At 47.3% G+C, this 24,004-nt stretch overlaps 1 protein-coding gene across 1 annotated transcript in view; it reads left to right on the top strand.

Annotated features, from left to right (window-relative positions):
* The window catches only part of LOC143983034 (multidrug and toxin extrusion protein 2-like), a 284,277-nt gene that overhangs the window by 196,287 nt on the left and 63,986 nt on the right, over positions 1 to 24,004 (top strand). The window contains exon 14 of the mRNA XM_077482261.1: positions 21,954 to 22,086. Coding sequence (XP_077338387.1) covers positions 21,954 to 22,086 — 133 coding nt within the window. The remainder of the gene's footprint in view (positions 1 to 21,953; positions 22,087 to 24,004) is intronic.

Genomic DNA, 24,004 nt, shown 5'->3' with positions numbered 1-24,004 from the left:
TGACTCTACTCAGTAAAAGAGCATATAAACAAGTGCCAAAAAGACAGAACTCGTGCTAATAAAATCAACCTGCTGCAAAACCCATTAGTGCTCACATTACACAACAACAACAAAAAAAAATCAATAATAAGTGATAAAAAATGTTTTTTCTAATATATATATATCCAGTGGGAACTGAGCTCCCAGAACTCTCACCTCAATTCTGCAAATAATCAGCATCCACACCAGGCCTCTATCCTGACTAGTAGGGATGAGCTTCGTGTTCGAGTCGAACGTACGTTCGACTCGAACATTGGCTGTTCGTGCGTTCGGCGAATTCCGAACGTTTTGGCCGTTCGCGTCAAAATTCGAGTGACGCGCGCGCGGACCATAATGCACTGCGTTGGCGCAGTGCATTGCTGCCCGATGATTGGCCAAGCATGCACTGTGACCCCGCATGCTTGGCCAATCGCAGCGCCGGCAGCGAGGAGAGCCATGATTGGCCACAGGCATCCTGCCTGTGGCCAATCATAGCTCAGGCTGTGTAGTGCACGCCCCACACTATATAAGGCCGCCTTTGAGGCAGCTTCGTGTAGTGTGTTACTTAGCATCTGAAGCAGTGGGTGTTCTGTGTACCTTCAACACAGTACACACCAATCGTTTTTGGCTGATTTCCTATCTTGCTGCTGTGTAGTGGTTGTTGTCTGTGCCCTGACTGCAGTATACACCACTATATTCACCTCACCTATATAGCTAGTGATCTAGCTTTAACCACTTAACAACTGCCCATTGCCGATTAACGGCTTCAGGGCGGTTGTTTAACTCTGAGAGGCCGTTAATTAACGGCCTCCCAGAATTCTGCTCTCGCGGGCCCCGAGGTGTGCGCACTCGAGAGCATCCGTGACCGCCGGGTCGCATCACGGATCACGGTAAACGGCCGCTCATAGCGGCCGTTTACCACGTGATTGCTCCGTCAAATGACGGAGTGATCACTTGGAAACAAACCGGCGTCATGTTATGACGCCGGTTCCTCCCTCCCCTCTCTGTACCGATCGGTACAGAGGAGGGGAAAGAGATCAGTGTCAGCAGCGATGTGGGCTGCATCTGCAGTGCCCACATCGCTGCTCACCGAATTTAACCCCTCAATTCCCTGCCAATACTCTGCAATACCAGTGCATACTCTGCAGTACCCTGCCATTACTCTGCAGTACCCCGCCATTACTCTGCAGTACCCCGCCATTACTCTGCAGTGCAGTACCCTGCCATTACTCTGCAGTACCCTGCCATTACTCTGCAGTACCCCCCATTACTCTGCAGTAACCCCCATTACTCTGCAGTAACCCCCATTACTCTGCAGTACCCCCCAATACTCTGCAGTACCCTGCCATTAATCTGCAGTACCCCCCATTACTCTGCAGTAACCCCCATTACTCTGCAGTAACCCCCATTACTCTGCAGTACCCCCCAATACTCTGCAGTACCCCCAATACTCTGCAGTACCCTGCCATTACTCTGTAGTACCCCCCAATACTCTGCAGTACCCTGCTATTACTCTGTAGTACCCCGCCAATACCCCGCCAATACTCTGTAATACCCTGCCATAAATTGCCATACCCAGCCATACTCAGAGATACCCAGCCATACTCGGTGATACCCTGAAATACCCAGCCATAGACGCCCCCCACCCCTCACCGCCCTCCGGTGCTTCTACCAACTCGCCAGTACGATCAAAGCCAGAATCTTTTTTTTATTTTTTATTTCAGGCTTCCCAGCCTAGAGGTGAGATGTGGGGTCATATTGACCCCCCAGATTTCACTGTAAAGAGGACCTGTCACCCCATATTCCTATTACAAGGGATGTTTACATTTCTTGTAATAGGAATAAAAGTGATCAAAAATATATTTTTAGGAAAAAAATGTCAAACTAAAATAAATAAAGTAAAATGAACAATAAAAAAATAAAAGAAAAATTAAAGCGCCCATGTCCCCATCTGCTCGCATGTGCCACACATGTGAGGTATCGCCGAGAATGTTAGAGCGAGAGCAATAATTCTAGTCCTAGACCTCCTCTGCAACTCAAAACATGTAACCAGTAAAAAAAAAATTTAAGCGTAGCCTATGGGGATTTTTTAAGTAGCGACGTTTGGCGCCATTCCACGGGCATGTGCAATTTTGAAGAGTGACATGTTTGATATCTATTTACTCAGCATAACTTCATCTTTCACTTTATGCAAACATTGGGCTAACAAGTGGTTAATAATAGAGCTTGCAGTCAGTAGTGTTAGGAGATAGTGCGTGCTGTCTGCGTGCTCTGTACCCAGTACATACCGCTATAATATAGGGCAGGCCCCTACTTTCAAACATCCAACTTACAAACATCTCCTACTTGCAAACGCAAGGAGACAGCAGCAAGTGAGATGAAAAAAGATGGACGACAAAACAAATTATACAGGGCTGATAACCCTTCCCTATGTTTTCCAAAAAGCTTAAAGATAGTTTTTTTGACTGGAGCTACACTTTAAAAATGTACCGGTTGAAAATGACAAACAGATTCAACTTAACACAACAAACCTACACAGTCCCTGTCTTGTTTGCACCGCCTGTATACTGCTGTTCTGAGTATATAGGGCCTGGGGGCCACACGCATTTCCTTTTTTTAATATGGGTACGGGGTTCCCCTTAATATGCGTACAAGACCCAAATAGGCTGGTAATGGGCAGGGAGGGCTACCCATGCCATGTTTCTCAATGATTTTCAACCATATTGCAGGAACCAGATATAACATTAAAACCGCAAGCAGTTTTAAATGGTGTTATTTCCGTTTAATGTCATTTTGTGCAGGGACTGTTCTAAACACGGGAAACACGTGGCACTTCACAGGCATACTACAGACACCCCCCAGGCACCATATTTAAAGGAATATTTCACTTTTTTTTTTCACTTTAATCGTCATTAAAATCAGTGTTCCCGCCAAAACGGCAGTTTTTAAAACTTTTTTTTGCAGTGACCCATGTCCCCTGAGGCAGGAGGCAGGTCCCCAAACCCTTTTTAGGACACTATCTTGCATATTAGCCGTTAAAATTAGCACTTTCCAATTCGAACGTTCGAGTCCCATAGACTTCAATGGGGTTCTAACGTTCGTACCGAACGCGGGGGTCGTTCGCAAGTTCTGGTGCGAACCGAACCGGGGGGTGTTCGGCTCATCCCTACTGACTAGTGTAGCCCAGATATGACCCACTCTGTTGTAATCGACCCTTTTACTCCAAGTCCTAACCCTTTACCCCTTACCATTAAGAGACCACACCATTCTTTTGGAGTAAAATGGCCACAACAGCCTTTATTAAAAACAAACAAAATAAAACTCCAAATTTTAATTTTAATATCATAAACATTTTCCACAACATGTGGAAACCACATATGATAAACAACATATGCTAAACAACATGTTTTACCCAAATTTCTGTTGGTCAGTGACGGAGCTACTTTTTCCAAGTATACATATCTGTATACACGCCAGGGGGCACTGCGGGACCTTTACCACCACCTTACCGGCCTCCAGCTGTGCCGCTCGGAGACAACCACCTTTCCCGCAGTGCAACAACACCATTAACATCAAAACTTTGATGTACACACCGGAGGGGCCATCTCCCGATGAGCCCCCCACCTACTTAACCACCTCTTTTTATGCTACCGTCACTGACCAACAATAAATACCTCCAACCCACAGCTGTCGTGACGACCCACAATATTCCAACCTGAAATGACAAGCAAACCATTAGAACATTCAAAACTAAACCACAACCAACTAGGGAGGGTGGGTGGGAAAAACTGCCTCCTCGCGCGTTCTCCCTTCCGACTGCCCCTTCGTAGCTCCGTCCCCTTTAAATATGGCCGCTCCCCTTAGTTTTCTCCGCCTACCTGTTCTAAACCCCACCCCTTAGTGTGTCACTCGACACACTGTCATGCCCGGCCCTCCTCTACATTCCTCCCAGATCCATTTTCGCTCCGGTCCTCTCTTGACTAGTGTAGCCCAGATATGACCCACTCTGTTGTAACCGACCCTTTTACTCTGAGTCCTAACCCTTTACCCCTTACCATTAAGAGACCACACCATTATTTTGGAGTAAAATGGCCACAACAGCCTTTATTAAAAACAAACAAAATAAAACTCCAAATTTTAATTTTAATATCATAAACATTTTCCACAACATGTGGAAACCACATATGATAAACAACATATGCTAAACAACATGTTTTACCCAAATTTCTGTTGGTCAGTGACGGAGCTACTTTTTCCAAGTATACATATCTGTATACACGCCAGGGGGCACTGCGGGACCTTTACCACCACCTTACCGGCCTCCAGCTGTGCCGCTCGGAGACAACCACCTTTCCCGCAGTGCAACAACACCATTAACATCAAAACTTTGATGTACACACCGGAGGGGCCATCTCCCGATGAGCCCCCCACCTACTTAACCACCTCTTTTTATGCTACCGTCACTGACCAAAAATAAATACCTCCAACCCACAGCTGTCGTGACGACCCACAATATTCCAACCTGAAATGACAAGCAAACCATTAAAACATTCAAAACTAAACCACAACCAACTAGGGAGGGTGGGTGGGAAAAACTGCCTCCTCGCGCATTCTCCCTTCCGACTGCCCTTTCGTAGCTCCGCCCCCTTTAAATATGGCCGCTCCCCTTAGTTTTCTCCGCCTACCTGTTCTAAACCCCACCCCTTAGTGTGTCACTCGACACACTGTCATGCCCGGCCCTCCTCTACATTCCTCCCAGATCCATTTTCTCTCCGGTCCTCTCTTGACTAGTGTAGCCCAGATATGACCCACTCTGTTGTAACCGACCCTTTTACTCTGAGTCCTAACCCTTTACCCCTTACCATTAAGAGACCACACCATTCTTTTGGAGTAAAATGGCCACAACAGCCTTTATTAAAAACAAACAAAATAAAACTCCAAACTTTAATTTTAATATCATAAACATTTTCCACAACATGTGGAAACCACATATGATAAACAACATATGCTAAACAACATGTTTTACCCAAATTTCTGTTGGTCAGTGACGGAGCTACTTTTTCCAAGTATACATATCTGTATACACGCCAGGGGGCACTGCGGGACCTTTACCACCACCTTACCGGCCTCCAGCTGTGCCGCTCGGAGACAACCACCTTTCCCGCAGTGCAACAACACCATTAACATCAAAACTTTGATGTACACACCGGAGGGGCCATCTCCCGATGAGCCTCCCACCTACTTAACCACCTCTTTTTATGCTACCGTCACTAACCAACAATAAATACCGCCACAGCCTGAAGGGGTGAAACCTCACCCATGATGGCACCTCCACACCCGCAGGGCCGCCCTAATACCCTCCTGCAGCCCCAGAGACCAAAGGTCGATACCCACGTCAGTGAGGTGGACCCCATCCTTCCGTAAATAGAGACCCACATTAATCTCCAACTCTTTATGGCGAATCACCAACCCCCCATTCCGGGTCAGAAAGCGCCCGACCACTTTATTCACCCTAATCCGCGCCTTATTCAGCCTATACACTGACCGAGCCATGCGCCAAGTAGTCTGCGCCACCATGTCTGACCAGAGTATCAACGTATCTGGGAAGGCCGCGTGCAAGTACACTAGATCAGACTTGATGTCCGCTATCAGATCCCTGACAGTCCGCACTCCCAAGTCATTGCCCCCTGCATGGATCACCAATACATCCGGTGGCCTGTCCATCCTCGCATATCTCTCCACTTCCGGGACCACCCCGCCCCACAACATACCCGGCTTGCCCAGCCACCGTATCACCGCCTCCCTCCTAGAGATACCCAACTGTCTCCCACCTGGTCTTGCGTCCCCCCTCCGGGCACCCCAACAAACATAGGAATGCCCCAGGATCCAGATGAGGCATGGAGGCCCTCCATCTGAAAAGACAAAACATAACCCAACTGTCAGCGAACCAATATCCTCCCCGTATCCCAACCAGCACGAACACACAAAAAACCCCCGGTACCTGCAAACATTTTTCTACATTTTTTTTTTTTTTTTATTATTATTCACAAACCAACTGAGGCCGAATGTAAGAGCGGAATCGCTTAGATTCCCATCTACCCAACCTGCGCACCGCCGCCTCATCCAACCCACACCTGGCAGCCTCAGTGGCCGCCCCAATGCGGAAGGAGTGTGAGGCGTATGCGGAACTGTCCATGCCCATCCTCCCCAAACATTCCCGCAGCACCGCCACAAACTGGAACTTCGACAGGTGCGACCCGTCCTCATGTATCAAGAAAGGCCCCTCTCCTGTGGGTCTCACCCATGCAAAATTACCCACAGTCCGCACAGGGCATACCGCACACCCCGGAATAGCGTACAAACCTAACTGCACTCCCACTCCCCTTTGATCGGTTTTTGACCTCCGCAGCCGCACCGACACCTTATCTTCCAACACCTCGACATCCTGGTTACCCAATCCACCACCATCCGCCGAGAAGGGCACACCAATTCGCTAATGCGAAACGCCCCAAAAAAGGCCAATGAAAAAGCGGCCAAAAACAAAACAACCTCATAAATCGAGGAACACACTGACTCCAGTTGTTCCCCCAGCATCAACAAATTCGCAAACGTAATAGGCCGCCTCCCATCCTGCCTCCTGTGCCCCTTCCTGTACCCTTTCATGGCTTGCCACACCCAAAAGTCCTTAGTCAAATCCGACATACCCCGCAGTTTAAACCAAAATGCTATGCCCGCCATCTTCTTGTCAATCGACGACGCGGACTTCCCCGCCTCCATATTCCTTGAAACAAAGTACAAAACCAGCAGCCGAAAATCGGTCTCGCCCCCACAACCCTCCGATTCCAAAATGAACTCCGACCACTCCTGCCATACCTTTTGGTACGCCGACCACGTGGACATACTCACTGATCGTTGTATCCACCGTGCGACGATTCCAACGCCAATTCCCAGATCCAATCCGGGCACGGCACTCCTTCCTCATCCGCCTCCGGCGCCAGGGCCCTGAACTTGTCCCACTGGAAGCGAGACAAAGAATCAGCTAGGGTGTTATCCACTCCCGGAATATGTACAGTATAGAGAAAAACATTCAATTGCAAGCAGCGCAACACCAACTGTCGCATCAAAGGTATGACAGGTGGCGAAGACGCCGAAATGCTATTGATAACCTGCACGACACCCATGTTGTCGCAATTCAAACGCAGTTTCAGGTTCCGGCACGCCTGCCCCCACAATTCCAAAGCCAGCACCACCGCAAAAAGTTCCAACAGCACCAAATTCCCTAAGAAACCTGCTTCCACCCACGATTGAGGCCACGGCGCAGCACTCCAACTTCCCTGAAAAAACGCTCCGTGTCCTGTAGATCCCGCGGCGTCAGTAACCAATTCCACGTCGAAGTTGCTCACCGGGCCCGACATCCACACTGACCTGCCGTTGTACTCGGAAAGGAACAGACACCAAATCCGGAGGTCCTCCCTATGCTCCCTACTCAGCCGAATAAAGTGCGTAGGCACCCTTACACCTGCCGTAGCGGCCGACAGCCGCCGACAGAAAACCCTCCCCATGGGAATGATACGGCAAGCGAAGTTCAACTTGCCCAGCAGGGACTGCAAAGCACGTAACTGAACCTTGTTACAACCGTGAACCGCCCTAATCTCCGCCTGCAAATCCCTGAGCTTCCCTTCTGGCAACCTGCACTCCATAGCCACGGAGTCGATCACAATGCCCAGGAAACTCTGCTCCATCCGCGGACCCTCCGTTTTGTCGGCAGCCAACGGCACACCAAACTTTGCCGCAATGTGTTGCAACGTGGACAACAAAATCGCACACACATTGGACGACAGAGGGCCCACGCAGACAAAATCATCCAAGTAATGGATGACGGAATCCAATCCAGCCACGTCCCGCACAACCCACTCCAAAAAGGAACTAAATGCTTCGAACACAGCACAAGAAACCGAACAGCCCATGGGCAAACACCTATCTATGTAATAGCATCCCTGCCAACAACAACCCAGCAAATGAAAACTATCGGGGTGCACCGGCAACAGCCAAAACGCAGACTCCACGTCGGCCTTAGCCATCAGCGCCCCCTGGCCATAACGGCGAACCCATCGGACCGCCGCGTCGAACGAGGTGTAAGAAACCGTGCAGGCCTCGGGGTCGATGAAATCGTTCACCGAACCCCCTTTTGGGAACGACAAGTGGTGTATCAATCTAAACTTGTTTGGCTCCTTCTTGGGAACCACCCCCAGCGGGGACACCACTAAATCGTCTAAAGGAACCTGAGCGAACGGCCCAGCCATCCTCCCCAATGCCACCTCCTTCGCCAATTTCTCAGAGACCACCGCCGGGTGTTGTATAGCCAACTTCAAATTACTCGCAATCGGGGGAATCACAGTCAATGTACACGGAATCCTAAAACCATCCTGAAATCCAGCGTTGATCAACCTCGCCGCCGCTCTATCCGGGTATCTATTTAGAAAAGGCAGCATCCTTTCCCGCATCACCGGAGTCGTCCCTCTTGTATGCAGGCTCACCGGCACGCTTTCCTTTCTTGAAGCACTTAGCGAGGGTATGTGCCCCCCCCCAGACCGAACATTCGTGCTTAAATCTGCAGCCACCGCCGAACTTGCAAGAGCCCTCGTTGAACTGCCAGCACACTCCCCACTTTTTTCCAGCCGGCGATCCCGAGGAGTTGCTACCCCCGGCCCCCCCTTGAAAAGACTGAGGCGGGGTCCTAGCCAACGCCATTAGCCGCATCCAGAGGTTAATATCCTTATGATCCCAGCGCAAGGCCGGGCGTACCGCCCTGCGCTGTCGAAACTGCTCGTCATAGCGCAGCCATGCGGAGCCCCCGTAAACACGATACGCCTCCCCAATGGCATCCATGTAACAAAATAACGCCGAACAGTGTTCGGGGTTCTTCTCACTGACTACACTTGCAAAGATAGCAAAGGCTTAGAGCCAATTGGCAAATGTCCGCGGAATCAGGCGGTAACGCCGTTTTTCTTCGTCCTCCTTCTTCGTATCGTCCGGTTTCACCCTGTCCAGGTTAAACTTCTCAAGAGGTAACAAGGAGAAAATCTCCACATATTCCCCTTTCCAAATTTTGTCCCGGACTTCCTGCTTTAAATGGGCGCCTAACGGTCCCTCGAAGCACACATACACCTCACAGTGTGCCGCATCCGCGATCCTCACGATGTCGGCTCTCCCAGCTGGCTCCGCGTTCCCTGATACTGACGCACTCACCTTCTCCGTGGCCTGCACTGCCGTCTGCACCGGCGGCGTCTCCGCGGTGGACGAACCCAGCTCACCCCCAACGGTCGGCACCATGCCCGCCGTGGCACCGCCCACAGGGGCCTCCGCCAGCGCGGTCCCCTGGCCACCCTCGAACTGGCCTACCAAAACATGCAGACCCTCCAGTAATGCCTGGAACGGACCCCCGGAACCTGGGACCGCAGCCCCACTCCCCACCCGCGGTTGGACAGGACCTGCCAACAGCGTAGCGGGAGGCACCGCCCCCCCCCCCCGCACAGCAGCCCCACCCAATAAACCCTGCAACACATTGGCAAAAACAACATTTTCATGGGACTTACCGGGCTGACTGGGCGCCGCTCCAACAGCCGCTGAGCTGACCTCCCCCGCCGTGTGCTCCTCCACGTCATCCGACAATTCGCCCTCAGACCGACTCCCATCATCTTGACACTCGAGGAGCGGCAGCCCCCCCGGAGAGGGGCTCCTGGACGCCGGGCGCAGAGCCGGCCAAGCGACGTTGCTGTCCTCCCTCCGAGCCCGCAGGTGGGCCGTCCCAGGCACCACTCCTGCCGCGGAAGTCCCGACTACTTTCTCTTGGTGGCGTCCGCCCACCCACAGTACCGTCCAGAGACCTACAAGCATGACCCACTGAGGCTGGAGCTGACGCATCCCTGGTGACCCCCCCCCCTCGGTTCGTGCGAAGCCGCCGGGGTGCTGCACGTGGCCTGCCTGGAGGCCGCCGGCTTCCTCCTCCTCGCCGCGTGACATCCCGCCACCGCCCCCCCTCGGCAGAGTATTGTCAGGGTATTGCAGAGTATTGGCAGGTATTGGCAGGGTATTGACGGGTATTGCAGAGTATTGACGGGTATTGCAGAGTATTGACGGGTATTGCAGAGTATTGGCGGGTATTGCAGAGTATTGGCAGGGTATTGCAGAGTATTGGCAGGGTATTGCAGAGTATTGGCAGGGTATTGCAGAGTATTGGCAGGGTATTGCAGAGTATTGGCAGGGTATTGCAGAGTATTGGCTGGTATTGCAGAGTATTGCAGAGTATTGGTGGGTATTGGCTGGTATTGCAGAGTATTGGCGGGTATTGGCGGGTATTGGCTGGTATTGCAGAGTATTGGCTGGTATTGCAGAGTATTGGCTGGTATTGCAGAGTATTGGCGGGTATTGGCTGGTATTGCAGAGTATTGGCAGGTATTGCAGAGTATTGGCGGGTATTGGCTGGTATTGCAGAGTATTGGCGGGTATTGCAGAGTATTGGCTGGTATTGCAGAGTATTGGTGGGTATTGCAGAGTATTGGCTGGTATTGCAGAGTATTGGCTGGTATTGCAGAGTATTGGTGGGTATTGGCTGGTATTGCAGAGTATTGGCGGGTATTGCAGAGTATTGGCGGGTATTGCAGAGTATTGGCGGGTATTGCAGAGTATTGGCGGGTATTGGCTGGTATTGGCTGGTATTGCAGAGTATTGGCGGGTATTGGCTGGTATTGCAGAGTATTGGCGGGTATTGGCTGGTATTGCAGAGTATTGGCGGGTATTGGCGGGTATTGCAGATTATTGGCGGGTATTGGATGGTATTGCAGAGTATTGGTGGGTATTGCAGAGTATTGGCGGGTATTGCAGAGTATTGACTAGTATTGCAGAGTATTGGTGAGTATTGCAGAGTATTGACGGGTATTGGCTGGTATTGCAGAGTATTGGCGGGTATTGGCTGGTATTGCAGAGTATTGGCGGGTATTGGCGGGTATTGCAGGGTATTGGCGGGTATTGCAGAGTATTGACTAGTATTGCAGAGTATTGGTGGGTATTGCAGAGTATTGGCGGGTATTGCAGAGTATTGGCGGGTATTGCAGAGTATTGCCGGTATTGGCTGGTATTGCAGAGTATTGGCTGGTATTGCAGAGTATTGGCGGGTATTGACTGATATTGCAGAGTATTGGCGGGTATTGGCTGATATTGCAGAGTATTGGCGGGTATTGGCTGGTATTTCAGAGTATTGGCTGGTATTGCAGAGTATTGGCTGGTATTGCAGAGTATTGGCTGGTATTGCAGAGTATTGGCGGGTATTGCAGAGTATTGGCGGGTATTGCAGAGCATTGACTAGTATTGCAGAGTATTGACTAGTATTGCAGAGTATTGGCTGGTATTGCAGAGTATTGGCTGGTATTGCAGAGTATTGGCTGGTATTGCAGAGTATTGGCGGTTATTGCAGAGTATTGGCAGGGTATTGGCTAGTATTGGCTAGTATTGGCTAGTATTGGCTAGTATTGGCTGGTATTGCAGAGTATTGGCGGGTATTGCAGAGTATTGACTAATATTGCAGAGTATTGACTAGTATTGCAGAGTATTGACTAGTATTGCAGAGTATTGGCGGGTATTGCAGAGTATTGGCGGTTATTGCAGAGTATTGGCAGGGTATTGCAGAGTATTGGCAGGGTATTGCAGAGTATTGGCAGGGTATTGCAGAGTATTGGCTGGTATTGCAGAGTATTGGCTGGTATTGAAGAGTATTGGCTGGTATTGCAGAGTATTGCCTGGTATTGAAGAGTATTGGCGGGTATTGGCTGGTATTGCAGAGTATTGGCGGGTATTGGCTGGTATTGCAGAGTATTGGCTGGTATTGCCGAGTATTGGCGGGTATTGCAGAATATTGACTAGTATTGCAGAGTATTGGCGGGTATTGCAGAGTATTGGCGGGTATTGGCTGGTATTGCAGAGTATTGGCGGGTATTGGCTGGTATTGCAGAGTATTGGCGGGTATTGCAGAGTATTGGCGGTTATTGCAGAGTATTGGCGGTTATTGCAGAGTATTGGCAGGGTATTGCAGAGTATTGGCAGGGTATTGCAGCGTATTGGCTAGTATTGCAGAGTATTGGCTGGTATTGTAGAGTATTGGCTGGTATTGTAGAGTATTGGCTGGTATTGCAGAGTATTGGCGGGTATTGGCGGGTATTGCAGAGTATTGGCGGGTATTGCAGAGTATTGGTGGGTATTGCAGAGTATTGGCGGGTATTGCAGAGTATTGACTAGTATTGCAGAGTATTGGCAGGGTATTGCAGAGCATTGGCTAGTATTGCAGAGTATTGGCGGGGTATTGCAGAGTATTGGCGGGTATTGGCGGGTATTGGCTGGTATTGCAGAGTATTGGCGGGTATTGCAGCGTATTGACTAGTATTGTAGAGTATTGACTAGTATTGCAGAGTATTGACTAGTATTGCAGAGTATTGGCGGGGTATTGCAGAGTATTGGCGGGGTATTGCAGAGTATTGGCGGGGTATTGCAGAGTATTGGCGGGTATTGGCGGGTATTGGCTGGTATTGCAGAGTATTGGCGGGTATTGGCTGGTATTGCAGAGTATTGGCGGGTATTGGCTGGTATTGCAGAGTATTGGCGGGTATTGGCGGGTATTGCAGATTATTGGCGGGTATTGGCTGGTATTGCAGAGTATTGGAGGGTATTGGCTGGTATTGCAGAGTATTGGCGGGTATTGGCGGGTATTGCAGAGTATTGGCGGGTATTGCAGAGTATTGGCGGGTATTGGCTGGTATTGGCTGGTATTGCAGAGTATTGGCGGGTATTGCAGAGTATTGGCGGGTATTGCAGAGTATTGGTGGGTATTGCAGAGTATTGGCGGGTATTGGCTGGTATTGGCTGGTATTGCAGAGTATTGGCGGGTATTGGCTGGTATTGCAGAGTATTGGCGGGTATTGGCTGGTATTGCAGAGTATTGGCGGGGTATTGCAGAGTATTGGCGGGGTAATGCAGAGTATTGGCTGGTATTGCAGAGTATTGGCGGGGTATTGCAGAGTATTGGCGGGGTATTGCAGAGTATTGACTAGTATTGCAGAGTATTGGCAGGGTATTGCAGAGCATTGGCTAGTATTGCAGAGTATTGGCTAGTATTGCAGAGTATTGGCTGGTATTGCAGAGTATTGGCTGGTATTGGCTGGTATTGCAGAGTATTGGCGGGTATTGCAGCGTATTGACTAGTATTGTAGAGTATTGACTAGTATTGCAGAGTATTGGCGGGTATTGCAGAGTATTGGCGGGGTATTGCAGAGCATTGGCTAGTATTGCAGAGTATTGGCTGGTATTGCAGAGTATTGGCTGGTATTGCAGAGTATTGGCTGGTATTGCAGAGTATTGGCTGGTATTGGCTGGTATTGCAGAGTATTGGCGGGTATTGCAGCGTATTGACTAGTATTGTAGAGTATTGACTAGTATTGTAGAGTATTGGCGGGTATTGCAGAGTATTGGTGGGTATTGCAGAGTATTGGTGGGTATTGCAGAGTATTGGCGGGTATTGCAGAGTATTGACTAGTATTGCAGAGTATTGGCGGGTATTGCAGAGTATTGGCGGGTATTGCAGAGTATTGGCGGGTATTGCAGAGTATTGGTGGGTATTGCAGAGTATTGGCGGGTGTTGGCTGGTATTGGCTGGTATTGCAGAGTATTGGCGGGTATTGGCTGGTATTGCAGAGTATTGGAGGGTATTGGCTGGTATTGCAGAGTATTGGCGGGGTATTGCAGAGTATTGGCGGGGTATTGCAGAGTATTGGCGGGGTAATGCAGAGTATTGGCGGGGTATTGCAGAGTATTGGCGGGGTATTGCAGAGTTTTGGCTGGTATTGCAGAGTATTGGCGGGGTATTGCAGAGTATTGGCGGGGTATTGCAGAGTATTGGCGGGGTATTGCAGAGTATTGGCGGGTATTGGCGGGTATTGGCTGGTATTGCAGAGTATTGGCGGGTATTGGCTGGTATTGCAGAGTATTGGCGGGTATTGGCTGGTATTGCAGAGTATTGGCGGGTATTGGCGGGTATTGCAGATTATTGGCGGGTATTGGCTGGTATTGCAGAGTATTGGAGGGTATTGGCTGGTATTGCAGAGTATTGGCGGGTATTGGCGGGTATTGCAGAGTATTGGCGGGTATTGCAGAGTATTGACTAGTATTGCAGAGTATTGACTAGTATTGCAGAGTATTGGTGAGTATTGCAGAGTATTGGCGGGTATTGCAGAGTATTGGCGGGTATTGGCTGGTATTGCAGAGTATTGGCGTGTATTGGCTGGTATTGCAGAGTATTGGCGGGTATTGGCGGGTATTGCAGGGTATTGGCGGGTATTGCAGAGTATTGACTAGTATTGCAGAGTATTGGTGGGTATTGCAGAGTATTGGTGGGTATTGCAGAGTATTGGTGGGTATTGCAGAGTATTGGCGGGTATTGGCGGGTATTGCAGAGTATTGGCGGGTATTGCAGAGTATTGGCGGGTATTGCAGAGTATTGCCGGTATTGGCTGGTATTGCAGAGTATTGGCTGGTATTGCAGAGTATTGGCGGGTATTGGCTGATATTGCAGAGTATTGGCGGGTATTGGCTGGTATTTCAGAGTATTGGCTGGTATTGCAGAGTATTGGCTGGTATTGCAGAGTATTGGCTGGTATTGCAGAGTATTGGCGGGTATTGCAGAGTATTGGCGGGTATTGCAGAGTATTGACTAGTATTGCAGAGTATTGACTAGTATTGCAGAGTATTGACTAGTATTGCAGAGTATTGGCTGGTATTGCAGAGTATTGGCGGTTATTGCAGAGTATTGGCAGGGTATTGCAGAGTATTGGCTAGTATTGGCTAGTATTGCAGAGTATTGGCTGGTATTGCAGAGTATTGGCGGGTATTGCAGAGTATTGACTAATATTGCAGAGTATTGACTAATATTGCAGAGTATTGACTAGTATTGCAGAGTATTGTCTAGTATTGCAGAGTATTGGTGGGTATTGCAGAGTATTGGCGGTTATTGCAGAGTATTGGCGGTTATTGCAGAGTATTGGCAGGGTATTGCAGAGTATTGGCAGGGTATTGCAGAGTATTGGCAGGGTATTGCAGAGTATTGGCAGGGTATTGCAGAGTATTGGCTGGTATTGCAGAGTATTGGCTGGTATTGCAGAGTATTGGCTGGTATTGCAGAGTATTGGCTGGTATTGCAGAGTATTGGCGGGTATTGGCTGGTATTGCAGAGTATTGGCGGGTATTGCAGAGTATTGGCGGGTATTGCAGAGTATTGACTAGTATTGCAGAGTATTGGCAGGGTATTGCAGAGCATTGGCAGGGTATTGCAGAGTATTGGCTGGTATTGCAGAGTATTGGCTGGTATTGCAGAGTATTGGCTGGTATTGCAGAGTATTGGCTGGTATTGGCTGGTATTGCAGAGTATTGACTAGTATTGTAGAGTATTGACTAGTATTGCAGAGTATTGGCGGGTATTGCAGAGTATTGGCGGGTATTGCAGAGTATTGGCGGGTATTGCAGAGTATTGGCAGGGTATTGCAGAGCATTGGCTAGTATTGCAGAGTATTGGCTGGTATTGCAGAGTATTGGCTGGTATTGCAGAGTATTGGCTGGTATTGGCTGGTATTGCAGAGTATTGGCGGGTATTGCAGCGTATTGACTAGTATTGTAGAGTATTGACTAGTATTGCAGAGTATTGGCGGGTATTGCAGAGTATTGGCGGGTATTGCAGAGTATTGGTGGGTATTGCAGAGTATTGGCAGGGTATTGCAGAGCATTGGCTAGTATTGCAGAGTATTGGCTAGTATTGCAGAGTATTGGCTGGTATTGCAGAGTATTGGCTGGTATTGCAGAGTATTGGCTGGTATTGGCTGGTATTGCAGAGTATTGGCGGGTATTACAGCGTATTGACTAGTATTGCAGAGTATTGACTAGTATTGCAGAGTATTGGCGGGTATTGCAGAGTATTGGCGGGTATTGCAGAGTATTGGCGGGTATTGCAGAGTATTGGCGGGTATTGGCTGGTATTGGCTGGTATTGCAGAGTATTGGCGGGTATTGCAGAGTATTGGCGGGTATTGCAGAGTATTGGTGGGTATTGCAGAGTATTGGCGGGTATTGGCTGGTATTGGCTGGTATTGCAGAGTATTGGCGGGTATTGGCTGGTATTGCAGAGTATTGGCGGGTATTGGCTGGTATTGCAGAGTATTGGCGGGGTATTGCAGAGTATTGGCGGGGTAATGCAGAGTATTGGCTGGTATTGCAGAGTATTGGCGGGGTATTGCAGAGTATTGGCGGGGTATTGCAGAGTATTGACTAGTATTGCAGAGTATTGGCAGGGTATTGCAGAGCATTGGCTAGTATTGCAGAGTATTGGCTAGTATTGCAGAGTATTGGCTGGTATTGCAGAGTATTGGCTGGTATTGGCTGGTATTGCAGAGTATTGGCGGGTATTGCAGCGTATTGACTAGTATTGTAGAGTATTGACTAGTATTGCAGAGTATTGGCGGGTATTGCAGAGTATTGGCGGGTATTGCAGAGTATTGGCGGGTATTGCAGAGTATTGGCGGGTATTGGCTGGTATTGGCTGGTATTGCAGAGTATTGGCGGGTATTGCAGAGTATTGGCGGGTATTGCAGAGTATTGGTGGGTATTGCAGAGTATTGGCGGGTATTGGCTGGTATTGCCGGGTATTGGCTGGTATTGCAGAGTATTGGCGGGTATTGGCTGGTATTGCAGAGTATTGGCGGGGTATTGCAGAGTATTGGCGGGGTAATGCAGAGTATTGGCGGGGTATTGCAGAGTATTGGCGGGGTATTGCAGAGTTTTGGCGGGGTATTGCAGAGTATTGGCGGGGTATTGCAGAGTATTGGCGGGGTATTGCAGAGTATTGGCGGGGTATTGCAGAGTATTGGCAGAGTATTGGCGGGGTATTGCAGAGTATTGGCGGGGTATTGCAGAGTATTGGCTGGTATTGCAGAGTATTGGCTGGTATTGCAGAGTATTGGCTGGTATTGCAGAGTATTGTCAGGGTATTGAGGGGTTAATTGTCGGTGAGCAGTGATGTGGGCACTGCAGATGCAGCCCACAGCGCTGCTGATACCGATCTCTTCTCCCTCCACTGTACCGATCGGTACAGAGAGGGGAGGGAGGTCATAACACGACGCCGGTTTGTTTACAGGTGATCACTCCGTCATTTGACGGACCGATCACGTGGTAAACGGCCGCGATGAGCAGCTGTTTACCGTGATCCATGCACAGGACCCGGAGGTCATGGATGCTCTCGTGTGCGTGCCCTAGGGGGCGTGCGAGAGCAGAATTCTGGGAGGCCGTTGATTAACGGCCTCTCAGAGTTAAACAACCGCCCAGAAGCTGTTAATCAGCTATGGGCCGGTTGTTAAGTGGTTAATGCGATTTTAAGGCGATATCTATGTGATCTATCCTTCTTTTATTCAGTGTGGTTTTTATTTAGTGTGATCACTTAATCTAAGGGGGGGGGGGGGTGCACCCCTGTCGGTGTTTTGCTGCAAACGTTATTTATTTAATTTTCTTTATTTACATCTTTCACATTAGTAGCACGGGAATACTTTTTACTCTTACATGGTAAACAACATGAAAAATGCAAAAAAAATGGCGTTCTGAGCGCCTTCTCAGTTTACTTCCGGCCACTCCCTACACGTTACATCATCACGTGACTTAACCAGCGGACCCTGATGAAGTCACGTGATGACATAACACGTTGTTTGTGTCCATTGTGTTAGGTTAAAAGAGGAGGTTAGGTTGAGTAGTTGAGAAGTGGTTGCATTATTAACATTGATTGGAATGTTAAAGTCACCTAGGATGACGGTAGGTACTTCAGAGGAGAGAAAATAGGGTAGCCATGCGGAGAAGTCAGCCAGAAAGCGCAGCACTGGTCCAGGAGGCCGATAAATTACTGCGACCCTCGGACAAGCTGGAGAAAAAAGATGAATGTAGTGCACTTCGAAAGAGCAGAGGGAAAGAGAGGGAGGTATGGGAAAAACCTGGAAGGTGCATTGTGGGGAGAGGAGAAGTCCGAAGTCACCTCCTTTTTGTCCACTGGGTCTGGGGGCATGAGTCCTGAGGAGGCCACCATGGGACAGGGCAGCTAGAGAGGTAGTGTCAAATTCCTGGAGCCAGGTTTCAGTAATAGCAAATAGATAAAGGGATTTGGAGAGGAAAAGGTCATTGACAGAAGATATGAATTAGAATTAGAATTAGCATTAGAAGCTATGAATTTATGAATTAGATATGGATTTACACATGATCACAAAGCACTCTATTATTATGTATTATTAATATTGTTTGCTTGCAAAGTATCACTTGTAGCACTGTGGCATCATTAATATTTAATACTTTCTAGTAGCAGCACACACTTTAGAGTTGACCGTATGGGGTAATTTGCTGTATGGAAAAAAATAGGAATTTTGGCCTATAAATTCCATACATTTGTGTTCAGTACTGGACACAGGAACTTAATCCTTAGACCATGGGTTACACGCCGGTACCTTTAGGTGGACCCTAGCAAATTTTTTCAGGTAATGCCACCTAGTGCATCCATATAACCCCACCCATTCCATGAGGCTACAGCTTAGTCAGCAAGCACTAAGGAGATCACAGAAGAGCTATTAGGGTCACTGCTGAGATGAAAAGCATTCAGCTTGCATCTTCGCCAGAAAATGGCAGCCGGATGTGCGCATTTAGTAGTCTTACATGCACCACATCACTAACCAGAGAGAATTTATTTTGTGAGGTGAAGAAAAGACCACCAAATTTTTTAAGGCAAATGTTATACATGTGCTGAAAAAAAGAGAAATCTGTTAAAGTGTATATGAACGGTTGATGTGGGTCTGGGAATGGATTCCAAAATGTACATCGAGGGTAACCAGTCTGAAAACTTTTAGTGAGCCATGAGGCGGTAAGCAGTCAGATCTTGACAGAAATATAATTTGAAGATTATTTAAAAAAAAAAAAAACAAACAAAAAAAAAACACATTGAAAATATACTATGCAGGCCTCAGCCCCATGTTATACACAAGTTAAGATGCTTGCATCAGCCATCACAACTAGAGCGCAAGACTACAGACATTTGCTCCATCTGCTCTGTCAAAGGAAGTGCTACCCTGGTGTTGGAGATATCCCTCTTAAGGGAATGTACCCAATCTGACAGTTTGACAAAATAAGATTACCACCAACACTAAGCAGAGGACCAGATCAGTCCATTGAAACCTGGGATTTAAGGAGGGACTCTAGCTGTCCCTCACTGGATTTCTGAAAAGTGAGCACACTCTCAAACAGTCATATGCTATTCCTCTTAACATGGATCACTAGTATATCCACAGTGGGAACAGACCACCAATTAAAAAGGTTGTTCACTCTGGGGGAAATTTTTTTTTTTTAATCCTGTAGCTGCTGACTTTTAATAAAAGGACACTTCATGTCCCTCACCTGTCCAGGGATCCATCTCCATTCTCATCAATGCTAGATCTTCACTAGCCTTCGGATTCCTGGGGCTGACATCATAACTGTGGGCAGCCAGCTGTGCTGCTTGCAGCTGCACAGCCGGCTGCACAACCACACTGCGCTTTGTGATGTGCCCCTAAAGACTGCGGGGAGGGAGAAGGAGAGGAGAACTTCTGCTCAAATTGTCTAGGTAAGTAGAAGAGACCAGATACTTGTCAAAAGTAGGTACCCGCTTCAAGATAATGTCCTGCCAAATGTGGCAGCGGAGGAGGACTTAAAGTGGAATTTTCCTTTTGGGTGGAGTTCTGTTTTAACAAATCCCCTTTAAAAAGAGAAAACGTTTGACGCATTTTCAGTTGGGGCTTAGGAACTTTAAGGTTGTTTTTTTTAGTCTGTCTAGAGGATTGTTTCAGAAAGCGCAGTAAAAAAAGTCTTTGCAGCTGTAGAAGTGCTATAAAAAACAAGGCCTGGAACAGAAGGCTGATCTACCCGGATGCAGGACAATTAATATGCACTACATTATTAACTTTTTAATCAACTCCCTGTAAATCCAAATCCATGTCTATAGACTGTAGGTGAGACTGCAGTGTCTCAAAAACAGCTCTTCAGAGATAGACTGTTGAATCTCCCAGGGGCCACAGGCTTGACTTTGTTTTTGGGCTCAGACTCTGCATGAGTTGGCGCCGGAGCATGCTTGGAGACTCTGTGGGCAGAGTGCTCCAGTGGCTAAGCATAAACATGTAAAAAGTTTTGAGTGGGTATATCGGTCCCTGTGGTCATGGGGGAGGACTTGGCCCTGCCTGATGGAGATATGGAAGACTGTTTTCATGACCCTAGGATAATAGGTTTCCCAGATTACAGGCTCCAAGTGCACTAGTGAATTATGGGCTTAAATCACCCATGGCAGCATGGCCTCAGGAGCTCATAAACCCAGGAAGCTTTTGCTTATGAGGGTTTTAGTTGGAGGTGACCCGGATACTGTAGGTGGGCAGTGAAAAATACCAGAGACTCGAGATCCACTTCACAATCAAAAGCAGCAGTGGGATGGTTACTCCTCCAGGCTGAATGGCATGAAAAAGATCTGTCTTCAGAGACAGGGTCACACCTGGTGCTGTGCCACATATCTGGACCTGGAAAAAATTCCACAGCTAAGCAACACCTTAGCCCTTTTACACACGGTTGGACATTCCGACGGAAAATGTCCGATCGGACCGTGTTGTTGGATAATCTGACTGTGTGGGCTCCATCGGACTGTATATCCGACTAACAAAGTTTTAGAGCTGTGCTATAAAACTTTCCGACAACATGATCCGATCGGACTTTGTCCGATTGTGTATGGAGAATTCCAATCGGACAAAGTGCCACGCATGCTCAGATCAAATTCCTAGACCAAAGCTATTGGCTACTAGCCTGAATGTAGTCCCATCGTAACTAAATAACGTTGTCACGTTACGTATGAACGGATTTTCTGACAACTTTGTCAGATCGTGTGTATACAACACAAGTTTTGGACAAAATCCAACGGATTTTGTTGTCGGAATGTCCGACCGTGTGTACAAGGGCTTACACTTTGGTCTGGAATGTGCCACAATGCAGAGCTTAGTGCCCAAAACCTGCTAACCCTGCATGTTCAGTCTAGCAGGGTCTGGGTATGGTCTCCAAAGCTAGGCTGGAGAAACACTTATCAGGATAGTTGATATACTAGGAAGAAACTAAGCCCTTGTACACACGGTCGGAGATTCCGACTACCAAATCCGTCGGAGTAATTCCGACGGATTAATTCCGTAAGAGGGGTTCGGAAGTGATGTTGCATACACACGGTCGGACTAAGTTGTCGGAAAATCCGATTGTACATAACGTGATGACGTTATTTCGTTAGACGGGACTACGTTCAGGCTAGTAGCCAATAGCTTTGGTCTAGGAATTTGATCTGAGCATGCGTGGCACTTTGTCCATCGGAGTAGGCTACACATGATCGGAGTATGTCCGATAGGAGCATTTTGTCGGAAAATTTTACCGGCAAGTTGGAAAACTTGGTCCATCAGATATTCCGACGGAAACAGTCCGATGCAGACCACACACAGTCGGAATATCCGACAAAACTGTCCGATAGGACACATTCCGTCGGAATCTCCGACCGTGTGTACAAGGGCTTAGGCATGCTAGGAAGAGCAGGGTTTATGCGGGTGCTGGCTTACAACTTTTCTGTTTGCCAGTCTCTCAACCTCCTATAAGCAGCAGTATAACCAAACTAATTCTGAATTCATGTGTCCCTCAGTGGTCTTTTGTTTGATAATCTATGCAAGAAAACATTTATTTATAGGTTTAAACACAGTTTTTGCAGTTTATACATTTTCATTTTGGCTCTAAGTTAAATATATAGAATGTTTAACATTCAATATTCTGTTGTAGACAGCCTGCAGTGGAATATTAAGAGGAACAGGAAGGCAAAAAATTGGTGCTATTACAAATGTTTTTGGTTATTACCTCATTGGGATTCCAGTTGGATTATCGCTGATGTTTCTAACAAAACTTGGGGTTATAGGTAAGATTACTAACTACATATAGTGTATAACAACACCTACTCTGAATTGTTATATTAGACATATCAGATGAATTTAACTCTGCTTATAAAGATCGGTTGCTTTGGAACCTGCTGGTCGCTGCTACAGTCATAGGATAAAGGAAAGGTAGGGCTACAACTAGGGGTACACTAAGTACACTAACAATGCTCCATATATATGCAGAGAATACAGTGTCCTCTTTCAATGGTGGTAAAAAGTAACATGAAAGCAAATGAGGCTTCTCTCTCCCTTCTCCAGTAAAGGTGTCACATTGTACTGTTTGCCTTTTCCAAGGCATCACACTGTGCCATCATCATGCCACTGAAAACACTTTGAATTCAGCTGCAAGAAACGAATGATTCCTTTGGCTGGAATGACAGGTGTTTGCAAAAAGCTTTCGAACAGCCTACAATTGGCTGTGGTTAGGGACAGATGATCATGGCTGGACGCAGCATTTCCTTTACTGCTTTGGTTTGTAGTCCATTACATTTTTGCTTTCATTAATTGGCATTCTTGTACACATCATTCTGGAAACCTACTGTATTGTTCTGTATTGTCACATCTCTTTAAGACAGGAAATGAGGTGATAATGAGATCTGAACCCTAACTGGATGGAATTTCGAAAAGATTCCACTGTCTTCAGTTCTGTGTTGGAAATTTACCATGCTAGGGTAAATTATATATTACATTATATATTAAATTATATAGGTCTGGCCTTTGAGGTCAGACATATGGGATGGTGCAAAGATCCAGTCTTTTTGTCCCTTACTTCCAAAATGTTGAGTTGCCGTGGCCAGAAATGAAACTAGCTGTATGGCACGGCTTCGAAGGAGCAGCCAGTAGACCTCATGCGTGTAAGAATTTAGTGCATGCGTAGTCTAACTGTCCTCAAGCATAACTATCACCAAATGGGTATGGACTTATAAATGCCTATCATGGGTGAAGGTTTGTTTTTTTCAATTTGGGTTTTAGAGCAGGCACTTCATGTGCCTGTTATCTTAGAAGGAGCACTATCAACCAAGATCCATTTTCTAACTTGCCTTTTTATCTGTTCTTCTACAAAAGAGTAGGATGATGGGGATGAGGACTTACGACACACATGTCATTTTGATCAATCTGATGAAGCAGATGATGGCCATCTTATGCATTTTAATATCACTTTTCTTTTCTAATCAGATTAAGAAAGCAACTAGTAGCAAGGCAATTTTTTTGGTGTATTTGTTCTCCTCTATTGTCTTGATGTATTTTTCTCAGTTCTCTTAAGAAAAATAATTGTTTGCATGAAAGGATAAGTGAATAGCTGGGTAAATATAATTTACAGTGTTGCTAAATTGCAATTATGTTTATTGCTGTACAATTGGGTACAGTTATTTCCATATGAAGAACTTGCTGTCTTCTTCTACTTGTTTTGGAAGAACTATGACTACAGAACTATGACTAGAGCATTATGGGAATTATGCCGCAAACCAGATCCACCAGTAATCACAAAACCTTGTAACCACTTATTCCCCATTCACGCCTTAGAAGTTTGTAGCTTGCAGCTCGAAGCTCCAAAACCCTGGAGGAGATAAAATAAATTATTCTCTATGGACATGGTTCACATCTCCACTACAAGTCGCCTGAAAAGTTCTTGAACTTTTTGTGTAGCTCAAATGAGGCAGATCGGTGCATTTTTGATGCATTTTTGTTCCATAGCAATGCATGGCAACGCTTCATTTAGGCGCTTTTGAGCATTTTAGCGCATTTTGTTGCACGTTTTTCTGCTGAGATGCAATAAATAAATATAAAGAAATACCATATACATACATATCTATCTATCTATCTATCTATCTATCTATCTATCTATCTATCTATCTATCTATCTATCTATCTATCTATCTATCCACACAGTATCTCACA

Source organism: Lithobates pipiens, unplaced genomic scaffold, assembly GCF_037356315.1.
Source record: "Lithobates pipiens isolate NorthernLeopardFrog02 unplaced genomic scaffold, aLitPip1_a1.2 Scaffold_16, whole genome shotgun sequence".
Lineage (NCBI taxonomy): Eukaryota > Metazoa > Chordata > Amphibia > Anura > Ranidae > Lithobates > Lithobates pipiens.
This window is presented reverse-complemented; position numbering and strand designations above follow the sequence as displayed.